The following is a 23832-nucleotide window of genomic DNA, read 5'->3' as shown; positions in this document are numbered from 1 at the left end:
ATTTTGTATAGAGTTAAGAGGAATTAAAAAAATAAAACACGGGCAAAAAATCCAAGGATATAATAAAGATTAGATATTTTATAAGCCTGTTGCTCCCACCGCCAGGAGGGCTTTAAACAAATTGTGCCAAGATTGACAAGAATTTGCATAGAGTTAAGATGAATAAAAAAATAACAGAGGCAAAAAGTCTAAGGTTATATTGCAATAACATTATATCTCCACTTATTTTACCGGTTTTATCTGGGTTACTGCAGAGATTGTGCTTCAAAAATGACCATAAAATATTTCACTGGTAGGTTGTTCATTATGTACTATAATTTAGTTGCTGCTTTTGGTGGGTCTTTGCAATGTAACGCCTGAACCAACCAATTATTCAGTAAAATTTATAAGCATGCAATAAAAGCTGTGCGTAACAAAAGCACGACCAAACGTTGAGTGTTACAATGAACTAAAATAATTTCCTTGCTCACCCGCGAACTTACGATAGCTAAGCTCATGCAAAATATGCGTGTTCATGCAGTTCCTCCACCTCCACACTGTAAGAACACACACAAATCACACAAACCCATCTATCACTACCACCACACTACACTCTTCTTATATTTTGCATAAGCTTAGCTATCGTAAGTTCGGGGGTGAGCAAGGAAATTATTTTAGTTCATTGATATGGACCTCCGCAAAGTAACGCCTGATTCAATAAATTGTTGAGTTACATATTTGCGCCCTATGCTCTTGTGCTCTATGGCACTTAAAGGCCGGTTATAATTCGCTATTAGCATTGTACGGAGCTTTGGTATGAGCTATATTGTATATGTATATATGTAGCGCGTTGGTTCGATAAAGTTAAGACGAAGATGGATGGTGGAATTTTATCCATTATCTCAATCATTAATTGTACCGCTAAGTATAAAAAGCATCGGGGAAAAGAAATTAAGATTAATATTACCACAATATATAAGACAAACTGAATTTCATGCAATATCGGCCAGACGGTCCGATAGAATTATAAATATATGTACGGTAGAAAATTATGTCACAGGTCTTCAATTTTATAGAGCTATTTTATGAAAATTATGAAACTACCAGATCACACTTTAAAACCAAGGTGTAGGGTTAGTGAAGCCAGGATTAAGGGGCTTGGCTTTTCCTTGGATCTGATAACTTTTTATAGCGAAAGTGTTATGGGCTGGTGAGTCTTGGCCGCCAATTTAAAAGGAAATGTTTTTGTGGGATAGTTATAAAAATATCATAAAAAATTAAGTAAGGAGAATAATAAGGTGGTACTGCCATCCAGCGGTAAGATAGCATCAGGTGGCTCATTTGCATTTATTATCTTGGTCCTGTAGAAATTATTTGAACAGATGCAATATTGCATAACACCATCCAACACCAAACGTTGAGTTACGTCTTTGCGTTCCGGCGTGCTCTATCGCGCGAAGATGCCAGCAATTATACGCAAGCGTTTACGTTGCATAAGCAACCTCTACGAGTATCATTATCATCATCAGCTTTAGCCTATAAAATATAACGTCTCACTGCTGGCTAGGCACAGGCCTCCTCTCCAAATATGAGGCCTAGGGCCGTTGTTCCCGCGCGTGTCCAGCGCGGATTGGGAACTCCACACACACACCATTGAATCGCAGGGTTGTGCAAGTTTCCTCACGATGCTTTCCACACATGGTTAATTTCAAATGTAATTTTGCACATGAATTTCGAATAACTCAGAGGTGCGAACCCGGATATGAACCCATGATCCTTTGCTTGAAAGGTGTAGGTCAAACCGCTAGGCCACAACGGCTCTTTACAAACTATTACAAGCGTTTTACAAGTTTTGTGTACTTAACTAAATTCGTGGAAAAACTGAGGTCACCGACATAGCTGTAAAAATATGCAAGTTGAAGTGGGTTGCCACTATTGCACTGTTGAGTGGTTGCCCATTGGGGCGGGCCACATCGCCCGAAGAACAGATAACCGTTGAGGGAGAAAAGTCCTCGAGTGGCGACCGCGAACCGTTAGACGAAGCGCTGGCAGGCCTCCCACTAGGTGGACTGACGACATCGTTTGTTTTTTGTCGTTTGTTTTTCATCATTTGTTTGGAATAATCATAATGATAAAATAACTTAATTTTTGAAAGTTGCAGAACTAAAGTAGATCCATTTGAGTAGCAGAACCTGGGTTTTTAATTTTTTACTGCTGTTACAGGGCCCACCCGGTATAAGCGTGATGATGATGATGAAAACCGTAGCCCCATTTTTAAGGGTTCCGGAGCCAAAATGGCAAAAACGGAACCCTTATAGTTTCGCCATGTCTGTCTGTCTGTCTGTCTGTCTATCAATGCTAGAAAGCTGTAATTTTGCACAAATATGTATGTAAACTATGCCGACAAAATAGTACAATAAAAATTTAAAAAAAAATATTGTACCTCCCATGGACGTAAAGTGAGGGTGATTTTTTTTTCTCATCCGACCTTGCATTGTGGGGTATCGTTGGTTAGATCTTTTAAAATCATTACAGGATTGCTAAAACGATTTTTCGATTCAGTGATTTGTTTGCAAAATATTTAACTTTAAAGTGCAAATTTTCATTAAAATCGGAAAAATTTGAAAAAATTCAGAAAGGTAGTAAGTATATCAAATTTTCAAGGAAAACTATAACGGCTAAGTTTGCTTGAGAATTATTCGTGGTTTAAGAGTAAATAGCAGCCTAAGGTATAAAATATACCTAAACTTGGAAGATTCCGTATTAAATACGAAATCCTCAGAAAAATATTACTTATTTTTTTCGTAATGGCTTCGGAACCCTATTTTGGGCGTGTCAGACATGCTCTTGGTTGGTTTTTTAAAAGTAACTTATAAATATAACACACAAAATACATTGCTGGCAGCCTCATTGCCTCCTACTTCAGACGTCACCTTAAGGTAACATTCGGCAAATAGATTTACCTATTTACATTGGATTACTAGTTGAAAGGGCTTACTTTGACAGTATTCAAAGGGGTAAAGAAAGCTCTTCAAATTCCATCGTCTGTTGTTAGTCAAAGAGGTGTGAAATCGTTAGATTTATTTGAACAACGTAAGCGGTGGTGTGTAGGGAATTCGTTTGGCTTTAGAACGAAGTCACTTATCTCATGTTTGAATCTTTTAGCATGTTTATTAAATGTGTTCTTTAGAAGCCACTATTGAAAAATAGAAAGAAAAGTAAGAAAGAAAAACATTTATTCGTGACATTTTACAAATTAAAGAAAAAGAAAAAGGAAATAAAGACAAATTTTGTCACTCTAGGGAGACTGACATTGCGAGAGTTGCAAGACGTGAGCTCTCACTCTTTCCGTGGGTATCGTAAAAAGTGACGAAGGCACCTAATTTGAAAATGGACTGCAGCACCCTCAATCACAAACTATGAACTTCAGAATTCACCTCTGCGGTGTGGAAGGCAAGGAAAGACTAACATTTTATTTTCCAAAGAATATCCTCACGAAGGCATTACAAATTCTCCGCCGTAAAACTCGACCACTCTGTCTTGAATGTAGGGACAAAGTCGCGGACAGCAACTCGTATTCAATAAAAAAATATTTTTGAGCGCTTATATATTTTCTTACTTAAACGTTAAAACAACAATCATACTTAATTAAAGAATAATTCTAATTAAACGTTGAACGTACAATTATTTCGTCACAAAATCCCACATTATTAAACAGACGGAGGGCAAACAACAAAAGTTTTAATTAGACAAGGTCCTAACGAGGCCACTGAACGCTTCAAAATAAAACTTTATCAAATTAGGCACCGGTCAGTTTTGCGCTCGGCTTGTTTTGTACTTTTTGCACGTTACTTAAGTACGACATTAAAACTAAATTGTGAAAGTGACTTAGTTCCTGCCTATGCATTGTGTAGTCATTGCTCTACATATCTATATGTCTCATCATCATCATCATCCCAGCCCATATACGTCCCACTGCTGGGCACAGGTCTCCTTTCACAATGAGAGGGCTTGGGCCGTAATTCACACGCGGGCCAGTGCGAATTGGGAACACACACACAATTTAATTGCTTCGCTGGTGGCTCGTGGTAAATTTCAAATGTGATTTCGCACATGAATTTCGAAAAACTCAGAGGTGCGAGCTGGGGTTTGAACCCACGATCCATACGGGCTCGAGAGGCCATACGTCAAACCACTAGGCCACCACGGCTTTTTTTCTATCTATCTAATACCTTTAAACGAGCAATTCTTGTATACTTATATATATAATATTTCGTTCGGGGATGTCGGAAAACGGCTCCTCGATGAAATATTGGTATGTAGTGTAGGGGCCGTCATCACAAACTTTCACGTTTAGGGGCTCTTTCACCATCCATTGATTAGTGTTAACTGACGGTTAAATGTGATGCCGCCGTCTCCGTCTTTTCGCACAAAACAAATAGAGACGGCATCACATTTAACCGTCAGTTAACACTAATCAATGGATGGTGAAACAGGCCCTTATAATATTAAGTAGGATAACAAAAATCCCTGATGTAATTTCAAAGTTCTCAAAAACGGCTGAAATGATTTTAACACTTAGCTAAAAACCACTGCAAGGAGGCTCGCTTTCACGTGATACAAGCTGCATCGAAATCAATTTATCGGTTTGAGAGATACGATGCCACCGACACACAGACAGACATTGGGATTAAATTTAAAAACCCCTCTTTTTACGTCGGGGGTCAAAAAGTTACGTCATGCAACGAATATATAAACGAATATACGTCGCGGCAGGGCACATGTTTTTAGGGTTCCGTACCCAAAAGGGTGAAAACGGAAAAACTCGCTGTCCGTCCGTCCGTCCGTCTGCCGCCAGGCTGTATCTCATGAACCGTGATAGTCAGACAGTTGAAATTTTCTTGATTATGTATAACTGTGGCCGCTAAAACAAAAAATACTAAAAACAGAATAAAAATAAAATAAATATTTAAGGGGGCTCCCATACAACAAACGTGTTTTTTTGCCGTTTTTTGCTAATGTCTAAATGAATGTCATATAGATGGTACGGAACCCTTCGTGCGCAAGTCCGACTCGCACTTGGCCGTTGTTTTTTTTTTCAGATTTTAGGGCTTGGACTGTAGTTCCTGCTCTAGCCAAATGCAGTTTAGGAACTTCACAGACATCATTAAATTTCTTTGCAGTCTATTTACAGTGTTTTAAAATACAGCCCTCTGACAGAAAGACAAATAGAAAACGGAGCCAAAAATAGGGAAATAGGGTCAAGCTTGCACCATTTGAATACGGAACCTTTGAACAATCAACCTTCCCTTTCTACGTAACAATTCCACCGATACAGCACTTATAGCAAAATATCGCTCCCATTTAACGTCAGCCGTCCGCAATTTCTTTAATTTAAAGGCCTCTCAAAACCCTTTAGAGTGTTTCAATTGTGCAATTTGCTGCCGGGAAAACTCCGGGGATGTTTACCGGGAAATTCCCGGCGGCGACAATTAGGGGAAATAGACAAGGGATATTGAGGGTGTCGTTTGCAACGGGAATTTTGGAGCTATTAGACTCTCGGTTAGTGATGGGAAACAGAGTTTTTTGACAGTCGATGATTTTTCTTCAATAATTTGTCGTAATCTATATTTTACATACCCGAGGTTTTCATCGATTTTTGACAAGTTTTGAATCGTATCTCCTACTTTTGTACTACAGATAGAATTATAAGTCGAACGGCTATCGGTTCTCCAATCTTTTATCTCCATTTTTGTCTACCGGATTTAAAAAAAATGAATACTTAATTTTGTATGATTTTTTTTAAACATTGTCTGAAAATCTCTTATTTCGTATCTCTGTTGACGTGAAAGATCTAACATATACGAAATCTACATTTTTGGGTTCGTCTTTGACGTCTCTAAAAACTGGTCGAGGGTTTTTATTTCAAACTAGTTAACACAAAAGTTATGGCCAGAAAACCAGTTTTTTGACCTAAAATTGTTCAACTTTGATGCCAAATATCTCGAAAACAATGAACTTTGAAGTAAATGTGGGAGACTATTTGCTTAAAGCCGTTGTTGTTAATATAATAAGCTACAACATTAGAAAACTAAGGAATTCAGATCGAAGGTCATTGGGGCATGGGATCCCCTTAATACAAGGTTCGATTCTACTGAGTTCAAGGGCACCCTTTATTATAAAAACCAATATGAATATACTTGTTAATTTGTTACTATTTCGTTCTTGTACTCGACCGATCGTGATGAAATTTAATTATGCACATAATCTAAGACTCTGCAAAGGACATAGGATAGTTTTTATTCCGGAAAATAGCATAGCTCTTACTATATGGCAATAAATTATTTTTTTGCTGACGGAATCGCGGAAAACAGCTAATTTTTAACCCCCGACGGAAAAAGAGGGTTATTATAAGTTTGACCGCTATGTGTATATCTGTGTGTCTGTCTTCTGTGGCACTGTAGCTCTTAAAACCGTGAACCGATTTGAATGCAGTTTTTTTATTTGAAAGCAGGTGTTCTAGCAATGGTTCTTAATCGTGTTTTATCAAAATCGGTTCAGCCGTTTTTGAGATATTGAACTTTGAAGTGAAAAAGTCAGGGGTTTTTCCAACTTTTTGTTGTTAGGTTATTAATAATAACTATACCTACCCAGGATTTAATCACGACAATAATATTGTATATTACCTCAACGTTTTAATCATATTGCAGCAGCCGTGGTCATGATGTGATATTTTGTGGTAATTAATTATAAGTGAAAATTGCGAATATTATACTTGTTTGGCTCAGAGTTGCTCAGCGAGCTATTGAGAAGGCTCTTCACCGAGCTTTTCTACTCTACGGGATCGAGTCAGAAATGAGGAGACGAGAAGAAAGAGGGTCACCGATATAGCCAACAAACAAATCAGCTCGTTGAAGTAGCAATGGGCAGGCCATATAGAACGGAGAACAGATGGCCGTTGGGGCTGAAAAGTTCTCGAATGAAACCGTGGATCGGCAATCGCAGCTTAGAATGTTCACCGGCGAGATGGACGGATGATCTGGTTGACGATGTCGCAGGTTCACGGTAGATGCAGGTCGCATCCAACCGAGCTTGTTTTTAGTACTACTGTTATCCATATCAATGTTTCTGCTGAAAAGACTATCGATATCTGTTGAAAACTGCCCGTCTGTCATCACTAGCTCAACCAATAGGGCTTGGGGGTCGCACTTCATACGTTTTTGCCCCACCGCAAAGCAATGCGACAGCTTCTAAATTGTTCCTGTAAAATGGCCACAATATAGATGGCACCACACGTTTCGTACATGTTTGTATGTAGTATATTTGAATTCGTTCGGAACCTAAAAGACCAACCAAGTGTAATTTGGACTCACGCGCCGAGTGTTTCGTACAAATTTCCATGTATTTATGTCTATACATTGTAAACGGTGGTTTTCTACTATTAATTCTAGTTTTAGGTCACCTTTATGAAAAATGATTATTTTCCTCAATCTTATTTAAACTTTGTTGTAGTTTATTTCCGCTGTTATAAATAATTACGAGATACAGTAAAATTACAAATGGAACTTAAATATAAAACTGAATTTGTTTAAAAACATAACACGTAGTGCCCTAGAAAATTGTAGCATTCCCGTGTTGAATAGAGATGGCAATTAATTGAGAGAGATAGCTGCCAGCCCTTTGGTCTCCAGTGTGTCGACCATGCGCTTTTACACTTTGATTCGTTTGTTTGTATTCTTGTATTTGTGGTGTACAGTCAGCGTCATATAGTACGTAGCAGTCAAGATCACCAAATACTTGGAAACATACATAATAGTCATTACCAGTGACTCAGTCAAAGTCAGGCTCCAAATGACAGAGACAGGACGATCACTGACAAGTTGGTACTCTTTTCGGTGATTGTCAAAAACAAAAAGTCAAATTTTATGACGTGTTAATTTATTTCGCACTCAACTCGAGATTAAACCTTAAACCTTTTAAATAAAGCTCAGTTTTCTAGTGTGTCCCATACTTTTGGATATTATGGCTGCTGCGCTACCAGTGGCAATGTGCGTGCTCCGATTTATTTCTACACGGTGGATGTCCTGAGCAATTTGATCGCTTTGATTGGGTCAATGTTAATGACTTTTAGATGTTTCCAAGTATTTGGTGATCTTGACTGCTACGTACTATAAGACGCTGACTGTACTTCTGTCATTGTATTGTATTGTATTGCATGCGCCGGGACCACATGGACCAATTACAACATAATTGTGTATCTAATGAACTAAAAATGAAAATAACGTAAAAGTTGACGAAAAGGGACGCATTCTTTTCATAAATAAAAACATGATTGACCTCTTTAAATATTTCCAACAAGATCAAAGAACAAGGTATAAATTATTTTTTTATCATGGAAACTCGATAAAAATGTAAATATCGCAGCTGCTGCCGGGGGTGGATTTGCCTGTGTAAAAATAATAAAGCGACACAACTCGGGCCTTAAAAATGTGTATTGGAAATTATTTGAAAACTGTTTATTGTCATGGCTTTCGGATTCTGTTTTTCCGAAGTTTGATTTCGGATTCGCGTAATAATTAGTGTATAATTGCAATAAGCTTTCTACAAGCTTTGTTTGTTACTAGCTTCACCTTCATTCATCGGGGGGGGTGAAAAGTTCTCGTTGGCGACCGCAAACCGGAAGACGAAGCGTTGGCAGGTCTCCCACTAGGTGGACTGACGACATCCACGGTAGAGTGGCGAGTTGTTCGTTGTGGCGTTTTAAGAGGAGGCCTTTGTTCAGTAGTAGACGTCTTCTGGCTGATGATGATGATGATGAACATACACACATTGTACATTGGTCTGTTTTTTGCTTGCAAGTTTATTTCAATTCAGTTTCAGTGGAAAGAATGATTTACTTAAATTTTTGTATACATTTTACTATAGAGATCGAATGACAATGCAGTACATACATTTAACAAAGATTAAAACTATTTAGAAAAAACAACAGTAAAACAAACCGGATAACTCATGTGTCTAATCGAGTTTAGAGCCATGGGAGTAGAGCGGCGGCGTGCACTGCGCGTTTTGCAGCAGCCGCCTGGCGTATGCTCCTAGAGGAAGGTCTTTGAATTAGTCCGAAACATATCGGGCTGAACTCGATTAAAGATGCAATTTAACTGGCTTATTCCACTACAAGTGAGTCTCACTACAGTTGCACGTCCGAAACGAAAAGTTTCCTTATTAAAAATGATATTTAAGAGCGTTTATACCTGCTGAGCTGGCAACGTTGCATTTTTGTTGGTTTTTCTCGATTATTTCATAAAAAATAAATGAAAATTAAAAATGTTGTCTGATAGAACACTACTTAATATATAAATTAATGTGTCTACTCCAATAATTATTCATGATAGACTTTTATATTCTATAAAAACGAACTAATGTTTTTTAAAGAAAATAAAAGTCTATCACGAATAATTATTGGAGTAGACACATTAAAATATATTAAGAAGTGTTCTATCAGACAAAATTTTTAATTTTCATTCAAGTTTTATGGAGTAATCGAGAAAAACTAACAAAAATGCAACGTTGCCAGCTCAGCAGGTAGGTAGCAGGTGGTAGTAGGTAGGTAGGTAAACGCTCTTAAACAAAAACTTTTTTTTAGCTGAAACTTAACTTTATACGACGTAGCCCCTTGTAATGTAGCAGTTAATCATCGTGCAACTTGACCCTCTGTTATCATTGTTATCATGTATTATCATGATAACAATCTCACGTGAATGACTATGATTATGAAATGTCCATTAAATAATGACAATATTCTTACCTTGACATGAATTACAGGAATGTAATCTATTACGCGTAATTTTCAATCTATTTAGTATAACCCTTAGAGCGCCAAATGTATTATGATCGAGGATAACACAAGCTTACAAAAAGTATTACAAAAAAAATAATCTTGAAATTGTAAGTAAAAAATAAAATAAAAAAAATACTTACTTAAAAACTACAAGAAAAAAATAAGTTGAATGGTATAGACCTTTCTAAAGTAACTTAAAAGTTCAACAGTCGTGACCCATTAAAAATAGTGACCGGCTCAAATTTTTTTTAATACTATCTACTCTCGAATTTCTTTCAATTCTATAGATAGGAGAATGAAATTTTTGAGTGCCTGATATCATTCAATAGCTACATAGACAATCTAAGGCTGCGTTCCAATCAGAGAAGTGCGAGGATGTGTTGCGAGGAATGTGTTAGTCATGAACCAATAGGAACGCTTCATTTACCTCGCCTCGCTCCGCTCAGTTGTTTCCATCAGAGCGGTGTTGTGCGAAGATAGGTAAATGAAGCATTTCTATTGAGAGGGTGCGAAGTACTAGGTGGTGGTAATGAAATCTATCGCAGCGCTCATAGTGGCCAAAAGAAGAAATAATCTAGGCTCTGTCATCTGTCAACAAAGTCATTAACAAAGCAATTTGTATACTTTAACTACCTAATTTTAGTAATAGATGTTTGTGTTATGATGCTAGCTTGAATTATTGAACACTGTCCCTGTTTAGTTCTTAATTCCTCTACATCTCGGACATGTCCAGCAACAATTTTCCTTATGAAACGGTTTGTGGTTGAAATTTTATATTGAGTGATACTCACAAAACCGGTCTTCAAAATGATACTCATTTTGATCTGAAAACGATATTTAATTTATTACTAGCGATATAAGAGCAATTATATAATTTTACTATTATTCAAAGAAACCAATAAGATAGCTTTATCTTTTCGTTTTACAGTAAAAGTACAATTAAACATGAAGTAAACAAACCCTGACATAACGAAAATAAAACACACTTTTTGAATAAATTTTACTTAGGTAAGTACCTTATTTCATTTTAATGACCAAAAATGAATTCACAACCTTTTGTATCACCCAAATCACGGTATCACAGTAATTTTATTACTAAAAAATTAATTCGAGGACAATTTTGCCAGTGTCTAGTAGTTTTTGCGTTATAGGTTTGATTTTGGCCACAATGTCGCGATGAAATTTCAAAACGTCAGAGCATCAGAGCCAAAAAAGATGTCGTGCACAGAGACAATAAAATTGTTCATGAAAAATACATTCCTCGCAACACATCCTCGCACATCTCTGGTGGAAACGCAGCCTAATAAAGTAAGTAAACACAGTGTAAAGCCGAGTTTAGAATTGCAAGAAAAATCGTGCAAGTTGCATTACACTACGATGCCGTAAAGTCACTGAGTTTGTAGTGGTCAATCGAGCGCCGCAGGTTTTGCAACTTGCATGATTTTTCTTGCAAGTCTAAACTCGGCTTATGAATACTTACCTAGTCTAATTTAATCAAAACAAATGGGATCCTGACCAATATTGATGCAACACTTAAAACTTCGCAATTATCAGTCAAGCCCTTTAAACGATGTGAAGGTTCCCTTTATCAGTTAATGATTCTGGCCTTAATTCTTTATTTTGTAACTAGAAGGTATATAAACTTGAATTAATTGTTATCTCTACAGTTATTCCAGTTATTTTCAAGATGCTTAATAGGGTGTTAGGCTTTGCTTTGTTGGGACTTGTTGGTAAGTCTATTTAAAAGTCGCTGAACTATTCGTTTTTTTTAAAGTCGCCAAATTGTTAAAGGCTTACCCGGTGTATTCCGTCTGGTATCATGTCTTTGACAACCCGAGGCCGCATGGCCTAACGTTTCAACGTTTCTGACGCTCGCGATCGCAATCAAATGACAGATTTCGCACACAAAAACTGTCATTTGATTGCAAACTCGAGCGCCAGAAACGTTAGCCAAATTGAGGCAATACGGCCTCCGTTCTTTCCCCTCCGTTCATCATCATCCCAGCCTATATACGTCCCACTGCTGGGCACAGGCCTCCTCTCAGAACAAAAGGGGACGGACCATGAGTTTACAGTAGCGACGGCGTAAATTATTTATATGGAGAATTGTACAGCCTCTACAACTCATGGTAGTGGTACAGATCATAATCAAATCAATGGTACGGGTCAATTCAATGTAGTCAGATAACCGTTTATAATTTTTTTCTAGTGTCAACACCAACACCCAAAAGCATCGAAGATGTAAGGATTGTTGGCGGAGATGATATTGACATTAGCGAAGCGCCGTACCAAGTGTCTCTAGTGAACAGAGGACAGCATTCATGTGGGGGCACCATCATTTCTGAAGATATAATTGTTACCGCGGCGCATTGCATTTATGGGTATTTATTTGCCAGTGACATCATCAATACATAATTAGTTTATTTTATCGGATTACATAATAGGTAGTTGATAGTTTAAGTAATCATGATTGCTACTTTCCTATGCGAAATTATAATCATCAAACTGATGTTATTTTAAGACCCCTGCTCAGTTTTTTGCGGAGTTGTCTTTTTATCTATTCAAATATTGTTCCCTTGGGAATTGTGCATTTTTCCGTGATAAAAAGTAGCTTATGTCACTCTCTGGCCAATAAACTATCCCTATGCTAAAAATCACGTTGATCCGTCGCTCCATTTCAACGTGAAAGACGGACAAACATACAAATAGACGAAGTTTCGCATTTATAATATCAAGTAGCTTTTGCCCGCGGCTCCGCCCGCGTGGTATTCGGCTATCGCGCGCTGTTCCCTCAGGAACTGTGCATTTTTCCGGGATAAAAAGTAGCCTATGTCACTCTCGGGTCCATAAACTATCTTTATGCCAAAAATCACGTCGATCCGTCGCTCCGTTATGGCGTGAAAGACGGACAAAACATACACACAAACACACACACTTTCGCATTTATAATATTAGTATGGATTGGTACAATGGCCTCTAAGTAGTTAGGTACATTTGCTTGAGATCAAAACCCTACATTATTATATTTGTATTTTGTTTGAACTACAGTTGTTCATTGATAATATAGACTTGTAACGACAGAAAGTAACGACTGAATCAATGAAGTAATTTATGATGTCAACTTTAAAAAGTCTGACACAAAATGTAATTTTTGTTTCGTCTATACTTACACGAATAAAAATGATGATTAATTTTTTTTTTTTGTATTTTAAACTAAATTTTTTAAACAAGGTTATTACCGTTTACGCTATTTTATAACATAGGTCATATAAACAAAAGTTTTTTAAGTAGGTTCTAGCTTAAATTTAGTACCTTTTTACGTTTCTTTTTTCAGATCAAACCCACTTAACTTCCAAGTGCGCGTAGGATCTTCGTCAAGTCAAGAAGGGGGTACTCTAATTCAAGTGGCAGATTTCATGTATCACCCGAAGTTTTCTTACACGAAGATGGACAGCGATATAGGACTGCTGAAGTTAAAAACGCCTTTGGAATTTAGTGATACCGTTAAACCTATAGGGATGGTTGGACATGGAGAAGAAATTGACGATGGTGCGCTCACTGAAGTTAGTGGATGGGGAGCCATAGAAGTAAGTATAAAATAATCCTATTGTGATAAGGGATAACAGTGACAGGAGAGTTGATTTCCGCCAGGTATCGCTGCTACCACCATTTGGTTGACGAAGTTACGTGAGGTGCAGTGCACCAGTACCAATTTCTGCACAAACACAACAGAGCGTGCAAAATATCTGATATGATTCTATTTCTAGGCCGGTAGGATGAGTCAGATATTTTGCACGCCCCCTGGTGTTGGCAGATATTAATGCAGGTGACTGTTACCCTAGGGGAATCCCAGTATAGTGCAGATATTTACAATAAAAAAATACCTCAATCTTTCCATAGATGGCTATGATAAATATAGTTGATTGCCAGGTATCGCTCTATTGAACATCCGTATTGCGAAGTTACGGAGGTGCAGTACCATAATTATACGTCGACACAACAAGCGTGCATAAATATCATCAACATGCTATACTTCCATATTGTGAATGGGAAATAAGATATTAATCCGTCTGCAACCTCCTTAAAGTTGTGCTGATATTAATTGTTTTTTTCCTTTAATCTTTAATAGGACACAGTTACAGAACAGCGATAAACGAGTTCTTCGCAAACAAAGTCACTGGCAATAATTAACATTCCATAAAGACCAAAAAAGACCAAAGAGATTAAAGAGAACATAATAAAGACTAGCTAAATTAAAAAGGGAATCTAAAACGATAGCGATTTAGTTAGCGCGACAAATAAATGTCATTATGTATTAAGATATTCTATGTGACAAAAAAGAAGTGATGTGGGTTACCGCGATATTATATTATGAAGGAATTTACTTTATAAAGAAATAACGTCGTTTTCGTCGATACTGACACATGTCGCAAAAGTGACGTTAAGTCCTTGCTAGAAGTTGGGTTGTTTTTGATGTAGCCGGTAGCAGAAAATATTTATTTTTTGATGTCTAAATGAAAAAGGCAAAACAAAAAAGGCGGCCAAGTGCGACTCGGACTCGCCCATGAAGGGTTCCGTAACAGCAAGTTAGGGTGTTACCAGACCAATCGATCGATTATCGATCGACGGCATCGATCGACGTCGATCGAAGTCGATCAACTGGTCTGGTAGGAACAATCGATCGACGGATACCGGTTGACGTCGATCGATTTATAAATCGATCGATTATCGATCGACGGCATCGATCGACGTCGATCGATTGGTCTGGTAGAAACAATCGATCGACGTCGACCAATCGGTTCTACCATCGATCGATGCCGTCGATCGATGATCGATCGATTGGTCTGGTAACACCCTAAGATAATATAAAAGTTTCCTTTACTTTACGATTTATGACGGATTAAAAAAAACTACTTACTAGATCTCGTTCAAACCAATTTTCGGTTGAAGTTTGCATGGTAATGTACATCATAATATTTTTTTAGTTTTATTATTCTCTTATTTTAGAAGTTACAGGGGGGATCACACATTTTACCAATTTGAAAGTGTCTCTCGCGCAAACTATTCAGTTCAGAAAAAAATGATATTAGAAACCTCAATATCATTTTTGAAGACCTATCCATAGATACCCCACACGTATGGGTTTGATAAAAAAAATTGAGTTTCAGTTCTAAGTATGTGGAACCCACAATTTTTTTTTTCTATTTTTGGGTGAAAATCTTAATGCGGTTCACAGAATACATCTACTTACCAAGTTTCAATAGCATACTTCCTATAGTTTCGGAAAAAGTGGCTGTGACATGCGGACGGACACAGACAGACAATGACGAATCCTTAAGGGTTCCGTTTTTTGCCATTTGGCTACGAAACCCTAAAAAGAGATATTACTTTCAATTTTATAGCATCAAAGCTAGTAGGTACGCTTGTTAGTAGAAGATGATTAGGATGGTATTTGTCTAATTTGTAATTTGGAGGTTCGTACTAAGCTAAAAATATATATATTTTCTTTATACTTATGAGAGATTAACAAACTGACTGACACATTACAAAATATGACTAACAATGTTTTAGTCCTATCGATGCAAAAGGGTGTCTGCATAAGAGAAGGTGTCTGCATCCATTGCTGGTTTCACTTCCACGTTGAATTTTGATATACCTTTTCATATATTTCAGAGAAAGAAAACTTGAAATAAGACTAACATAAATCTAATTGCTCACATCGTTATAAAAAAAGCAAAGTACCTCTTTATTTTACATAAAGAAGGTTGTGTTATAAAGTCGGCCAGCTTAAAATATTATAAGTTTTAAACTTTTTGAATAACCTGCGCGCAAAGTTGAGATAATACAGAGCATGTTGTAAGCTCTCATTACAGAGACTACAGAGTGGAGTTTGCATAAATTAAAATACATCAGTGTTTTCATGTGTAAATATATATTACAACAAAGACATCGTTTATAAAGATTTTACTTAGGCGTACCTTCGCACCTTTGTCAGCAAAAACAGAACTTTTATTGTGATCAATTTTTCGTACATCCGTTCGACTGTCAATAATCTTTTTCTCAGGAATGCGTTATAATATAGAGCGGAAATTAATAATATGAATTGGTATTGTAGACACAATATACGCTCTTCTTTCATAGCCAGTGTGCTATGAAGTCACTCTTAACCAGCTTCTATAAATTCGAACTAATTACATTTCTGCGGTTCTTGTAATACTTTTTTAAGACCCACTTTGGTTTTTACTTTTTTTCGTATTTTAACGCCCAGGGTGCGCTACAGTAGTCAATCTTAGCCAACTTCTATAAATTTTTACTAAACGGATTTCAGCGGTTTTTGCAGTGCATTTTTTGGTCTAAGATTCGAACTTGAAAATATCTTAACCGGTCTGATAACAGAATGAAACCTTATCGAAAATACAAACTGACACATGGATGCACAGAAAACCAAGAAAAAGAGACCAGCGCTGGGAATGCTATGGTTTCACGGGATACCCGTAAAAGTAACAAATTTGGAGTTGAAATAAAAAATACAAAAATACTCCAAAAAAAACAATCATAGAATGAAACCTATTTGATAATAAATTGAGTATATATTATAAAATATATTAGAAATGGATTTGGTAAAAAATCCTGGATAGGCTATTTTTAAATATTTTTAAAAATATGATTTCTTAATTTTTTGTGGCATCATCGAGATAATAAGAAAATTTTATATTGACTTAAAAGTATGAAACCTATAGAATATGTAGACGTTGGGTTTGATATTGTTTACCTGGACGAACAACTATGTTGCCAGGTAGAAACTTAAACAGTTATGTCGATGCCAATTACTTTCACTTGATTAGATAATAGAACAAATTGTATACCTATCAACGTAAGCGCTGTTAGGTAAGGTTAGGTTAGGGTTATTTTGGAAGGGGATCAGGGCTTGGATCTTCTACTATTTAAGACGCACTTTTGTTTCTTTACTTTTTTATGTAGCAGGTTTCTGAAATCCGTTTATGAAGGAACCCTATGTCCAATGGACGTCCTACGGCTGATATGACGATAATGGATAAAAAAAAATAATTTTAGGAAGGTGGTGGCAAGCCCCGCACTCTCCAGAAGGTGTCTGTACCCAAGGTGAACGAGCACGTTTGCAATGCTGCTTACGCGCCGATGTACAGCATCACTCCTAGAATGCTGTGCGCTGGCGTGCCCAGCGGTGGGAAGGACGCTTGTCAGGTTAGTATCTGGCTCCGTTTTCACCAGAAATGTGCGAGGATGTGTTGCGAGCAATGTGTTTTTCAAGAACCAATAGAAACGCTTCATCTACCTCGCCTCGCTCCGCTCTGCTGTTTCCACCAGAGATGTGCTGTGCGAGGATAGGTAAATTAAGCGTTTCTATTGGCTAATAAAAATAAACTAAGCGGCAAAAATCAGGCCGTCAAATGTACGCAAAATCGGTAATTTTGTATGAAGGCTGGGCCAAATTTTGTGCCGCTGAGTATACCTGGTGGACCCTGTAACAGGAGCAAAAAACAACTTTGCAACTTTCAAAATTAAGTAATTTTATTATTATGTTTATTCCAAACAAATTAAATGGTATTTTTAATGTACGGCATCCAATAGCCTAAATGACATCGCCTGTCACGTAACGAACTGACGGATTTCGCAATACATTGTTTGTCCAATTAAACTTTAAACTATAATAAAAATCATAATACAAGTTATTTTCAAAAGTTGTAGAACTAAATTAGCTCAAAATTAAGAGTGGAAGCTGTGGTTTAATTTTTTAGCTTCTGTTATAGAGCCCACCTTATATTCCTCGAAACATATTCTCGCATATCTTTGGTAGAAAGGAGCCTCAGTGCTGTTAAACAGCGCTAGTAAAATCGTGTAAGTTAGCATTAAAAAACGCAGTAAACTCAATATTATATAGGCGAAAGTTTGTATGAATGTGTGTGATACTAAGCTATCGATTAAAAAATTGTATGTTTCAAATTTAAAATATAGAAATAGAAATATTTTATTCGGACCTCGCACATTACATAAAAAGCATAATTGAAATACATTAAAAATAGAAAAAAACAACAATAATATTGAAAAATTATCAAAAAAATACAATAATATTTATTATTTAATATCATTCAAAAAAGCCTGCTAACTAGACAACAATATACGTAAAACGCTTAAAAACCAGACATCGTCATAACCTCTCTTCCAAGTAATGAACTATTAATTAATTAATTTTCATTTATTTATTGACAGGGTGATAGCGGTGGCCCCCTGGTTCATAATGGCAGACTTGCTGGAGTAGTATCCTGGGGAATAGGGTGCGCCCGTCCCACCTACCCAGGGGTGTATGCCAAGGTATCAGCCCTCAGGACTTGGGTGGATGACAACATTCTGTTCCTGAAGATCAAACAACTATTGAGAGTTTGAGAACGATAAAGTTATCGATATTGATAAAGTTTTCATCATCATCATCATCATTGACAGCTGAAAGACGTCCATTGCTTTCCATCAAGCGACCCGCCTGTTCGTTTTCCCCCCTATCATTTAACAATAAAAAATTCGTGAGTCTTCACTTAGTACTTTTTAAAGAACAAATCAACACTAAGAATAACGCCCGAATGTACTTTATAAAGCACAAATTGTTCATTGAATAAATAATTTTGAGAATATTGAAATTATATTGAAAATAACGAAGCTGGTGACCCAAGTCTAAAGTCTAGGTCATAAAAGTGCTACATCCGTTAAAAAAAGTTAAGACTCGGGAGGATAAACCTCTTCCAATGACCGCCTTATCATCATCATCTCAGCTTATATACGTCCCACTGCTGGGCACAAGCCTCCTCTCAGAACAAGAGGGCTTGGGCTATAGTTCCCACGCGGGCCCAGTGCGGATTGGTAGCTTCGCACGCACCATTGAATTGCTTAGCAGGTTTCCTCACGATGTTTTCCTTCACCGCAAAGCTCGTGGTAAATTTCGAATGTAATTCCGCACATGAATTTCAAAAAACTCAGAGGTGCGAGCCGGGGTACCACGGGGGGCCACGACCCTCCGTTTGAGAGGCGATAGGTCAAACCACTAGGCCACCAAGGCTTTTTGAATGACCGCCTGAAACCAGCAGATTCTTCTGCATCGTTGCAGTAAACAGTGGTACAGTCAAAGAAACTGAATCGCTTACCACGGTGAAACCTTTGTGCTACTGATGTCATATTGACATTCCATACCTCTGCCAAAGAAATCACAGCGAAATCAATTATGAAAAGGTCCCACGCTGGTACGAGATTTAGTTACCTTGATTTACTGTATACCCTATACTGTACCCTTGATTTACTGTATACTTGCATTCCCTAATTCGCCTGTAAAGCGAGATTTTGACAACATTACCCTCCAGCGAGATTTTGACAGCGTTGTAAATGTATTTCATCATCTTAGCCTTCTTACGCCATAATAGATATTGAAGAAATTTATACTAAGTTTGTAATTTAGTTTATTTTAATTTTGTAACTTGACATGTATTATTGTATTAATACTTAATTACCAGAAAATGACAGAAATGAAGTTTTGTATTTGTGGAAACAAAGTAAATGTTTAGATTAGTCATAAAAAATTAGTTATTATTTTACTCATACTAAGACCTACCCAAGAAAAGAGAGTAGACAAAATAGTACATTATTGCCGTGCAGTAGAGTTTGACAGACGAAGCGTAACTGAGTCCGTCAATAAATATGAATACACGAATTGCCACTTTCACTGAGGCATATATACCTAATGTTTATCTCTAATAAAGCAAAATTGTTAAATTTTTAAGTTAAATGCTTGGGCAAGGCTTTAAAATTTACTTCAAGCTTCTTTTTCGGGTTTTTCTCGCGATCGGAAATACTAGTTTTTTTTTTAATTTTTAAAGTACACGACACGACTAAAAATAATAATTTAATTTAAAATAATATGTATTATATGAATTAAAAAAAAAATTTAAATGACATTTGGTTTTTTAACACTAAATTACAGTTTAAAGTGGCGGAAAACGCTTTTTATTTAATTCGGCAATTTAATTTTGTTAACTTTTTTTCGGTATTTGAATTGTGCTTGAACTCGAAATATTAAAAAAAAGAGTGAAAGATACATTTACACATTTTTAAATACGCCGATTCTTTCTTAATTAAATCTGTGTAATTTTTAAAAAATCGATAGAAGGATTTTGATCTTCATGAAAATTTGGCTGTTTGGGTTGACTCGTAATCAAAACGTGCATTTAAATAGTCAAAAAAACAATTTCCCGGCCGGCGGTGAAGTGTTTTTTAAAATTCTTATTGAATTTCTACTTCCTATGAACAGGATCTTTGCGTATTAACAGATCTTATATTATTATGTCGTACTTTACTCATATGAATAACAAAAATACGTTATATAATTGTTATTATTATCTAATACTTTTTCCGACTGTAGTTGTAATCGTAACGTGACTTATCTTCGTAAGACCCACGCCAATTATGATCAATACAATTTAAAACTTAATGCCATTTTTTTATGAAATTGGCAATAGTTTTGACGTAAATGTCCTAAATTTAAGACCTTGGGCCTTACGAGCTTAAAAAGCCGTGAACCTAAAGTCGCACCACGGGAATAGTAAATCTCTTGTCTCTGTTTATTATTTTGCCCAGTATAAAACAGTACCGTAATTGATTGACTGACAGAAAACACAGCCTAAACCACTGGTGCTAGAGACCTAAAATTTGGCATACATGCGTACATATATCGTAGTTGTAATTTAAGATTATTATAGAAGGGTGGGTTAGGGAAATATTCAAACTTTGTTTATGTAAAAATTTTAATGTCATTTTGCACATAAATTCCGAAAAACTTTAGAGGCGCTCGGGTTTAAATCCACTATGTTAATATAAGGTGCTAACAAATTAAGTACCTACCAATATTTTAAGAGACTTTAAATTAGATCACAACAATTAACTTTAAATATAAATTAAGAAAACTTTTTATACGATATTTATGTTTTATAATTTCCGGAACAAAATAAATAAATTATCGTTCCACCCAAAACATAATCAGGCTGTGCATTTGATTGAAAAGGTATTTAACACTTTCTGTCAAGTGAACCGTCGTTTGTCAGAACCGTCAACGATTGGCGGAAAAACTTTTAGTAAGCATTGTGACTTTGATATTTATGTATCTAACTGAAGTGGCCAGTTACTCGTGACAGGCAAGACAGTCAAAGAAGTTTTAATAACTGACTATTAATTATCTCATTAACAGGGTGTTTTTACGCAGTAAAATTGAATCTCTAATGATCTTCAAAAAGTAACTAAAACTTTTACATATTTTATACTTAAGTCTACTCCTAGAGACGAGTACCTACTATGAGCTGTAAAAATATTGGTACCTAATTTGTTAGCACCTTATATTTGCTTGAAAGGTCATAGATTAAAAAATTCTTGATAAACAGATAAATTAAACACGGACAGAATGACTACATTATTTTCCGTTCAACTAAAAACAATTACGCCCGCTTAACTTAAACACTGAAGGACTTTTACAACTTAATGTTCAAAGAGAGCCAAGTTAATTTGAATTCTTGGCGCAGGAACTATTCATACACAAACATACGCAAGGAACTTCAAAGTGTATTCGGAAAGTACTTAAACTGCGCTTTACAAGAGCCTGAATCCGGTAGCTTAACGGGCAGATAACACCTTTCGATGTACAAGGCTTATGCAGCCAAAGATAATACATTTGGGGAAAAGTAAAAACAAAAAACAAGCAGGGACTTCTGTAGATTTCATTACCTAACGTTCGAAAATAAAAAATATTGGAAAACCCCCGACTTTGTCACTTCAACTTTTAATATTCCAAAAACGGCTGAACCGATTTTGATAAAATATGTCTAAGAATCATCGCTAGAAAACCTGCTTTCAGATAAAAAACCGCATTGAAATCGGTCTAACCATTTAAGAGCGCGGTGCCACAAACAGACACACAGACACACATAGCGGTCAAACTTATAACATTCCTCTTTTTGCGTCGGGGGTTAAAAAGACCCGCGTCAAAATTCATGTCTCTAATCCGGGCCATGATACTTGGAGATTTACCCCCTGTTACACCATCCATTGATTAAATTTATTTGACGGATAAATATGATGCCATCTCTGTTTGTTTTGTTCGCACTTTTTATTTACCATAGTAGAATTTCGTCGAGTTCCTAGTTTTACTTTTCCAATGGGAGTGATTCTAATGCATTCACGACAGAGTGAGTTCAAATTTGAACTTTCCAAGTGAACCATCTTCGTACACATGCTTTCTCAAAATGGCACATATCCAAGAAATCTTTCCACTTGAGAAAGAAAATTCCAAATTGTGCAACTAGAGTTACATTGCCCCAAATAGTAACTAGGAGAGCGTTATTTATTTCGTTTCAATGAACGCAATGACAGATGATACTACCCGGGTACTCGTGTTTAATCGAACACAACATTCACATTTTCACCTGACAACAGCTGGTTCTGTAAGCAGGTAAAGAGTATATTCTCTTTTAGATGTACGGTTATGAATTTCTGATCTATTTTGAACACACAACAATGAGGGCTATCGCGAATGAATTCGCCGCTAGAGGCGCTAGTGTAGCGTGAGGTCTCCGAAATGTCAAATCTCATAGTTTTTGGGTGAGCTACGCGGGTTTATTTATAATTAGAATAATTTTGTGAATATTTTTGCAATATCAGAAATTAATTATGGCAAATATGCGTTCCGGGCAATGAATGTCTGTGTTTTGAGACAGTTTTGTCTTTCGGAAACCTTTGTCCTCGGAGGCCTTTTCCGAACAAAACAGGGACTATGCAACACTGTGGCATGCTCGATATTTTTATGGCACGGTTTTTAGGGTGTATTAAATATGATTTTAATCTAAACTTTGTTTTCACGCCCGTAATAACAGACTTTCAAAACCATACTTAAAAACCTCACGCAACAGTGCGCCATCTAGTGAGACAAAAAACGATAGCCCTCATTGAAAAGGTAATAAGTGACAAAAAAGGTATCTAAGGCAAGGGTTCCCAAACTTTTTTAGTTTACGGCGCAATTATTTTAAGCTTAGTAAGTATTTCGTCACGGTGCCCTCGCAGCTAGGGAGACAAGCTGGTTGAAATCATCATCCCATCATCCCAGCCTATATACGTCCCACTGCAGGGCACAGGCCTCTCCTCAGAATGAGAGGGTTTGGGCCATAGTTCCCACGCGGGCCCAGTGCAGATTGGGAACTTCACACACACCATTGAATTGCTTCGCAGGTTTGTGCAGTGAAATAAGTAATGATAATTTTCACCAGATTGCCTAAGTTTTCGAGGTGACAAGAGGCCACGCGGCGCTCTCGGGTGCACACACCAGGGCGCCCTAGGGCACGGTTTGAGAACCCCTGAGCTACAGGATTCGCAGTGCTGCTCGTATTCAGCGGTCGCTATAAAGCATCAAATATCAACAATAGGTCGTTTATGGAAACGTAAAGGCGTGCTTTCTTAAAGACGGCACCTGCAATTATTCCTTATACCACCAAAACCACCGTTTTATACCTTCGGCCCGTTGGTCACAATCACAAGATCACATTATGCAGTCGACTGGTAAGCTGAGGATGAGACTGGCTCAGGACCGGGCAAAGTGCCGTGAAAATGAAAAGGCTCAGCAGTGGGCGATAATAATATAAGTAATCATCAAAATTAAACCTGTTGTTTATTTTGTAAGTACCTAGGCCGCAAAGGGGTCTTTTACATGTCATTTTTGTACTGCCAGCACTTTCGGAAAGACCACGTTGATCATTGCCAAGTAGTGAGCGCCGCAAGAAAGTTGGACAGAAAATAAGTTTATAAACACAAACATATATGTAAAGAATATTTTTTTTTTACAGAGACGTATGTATGAAAAATGTTGAAATTACCTAATTCGGAGCCATTTAACCCTTGCTTAAGCCTTTGTCTCCAAACATCCGTTGAAGCATTTCAAAAGTTTTTAACTTCCTTGA

At 36.9% G+C, this 23832-nt stretch overlaps 1 protein-coding gene across 1 annotated transcript; it reads left to right on the top strand.

The window, feature by feature from the left end:
• The first annotated feature begins 11486 nt into the window (after window positions 1-11486).
• Window positions 11487-18515, top strand: LOC141440331 (vitellin-degrading protease-like). Its single transcript, XM_074104837.1, has 5 exons — window positions 11487-11547; window positions 12027-12198; window positions 13152-13404; window positions 16892-17041; window positions 18068-18515. The coding sequence occupies exons 1-5, from the start codon at window positions 11505-11507 to the stop codon at window positions 18239-18241; spliced, it is 792 nt and encodes a 263-aa protein (XP_073960938.1). The 5' UTR covers window positions 11487-11504; the 3' UTR covers window positions 18242-18515.
• Window positions 18516-23832: the final 5317 nt, after the last annotated feature.

This window comes from Choristoneura fumiferana, chromosome 22 (genome assembly GCF_025370935.1).
Source record: "Choristoneura fumiferana chromosome 22, NRCan_CFum_1, whole genome shotgun sequence".
NCBI lineage: Eukaryota > Metazoa > Arthropoda > Insecta > Lepidoptera > Tortricidae > Choristoneura > Choristoneura fumiferana.
Note: the sequence above shows the minus strand (reverse complement) of the source record. Positions and strands in the feature narration are given on the sequence as shown.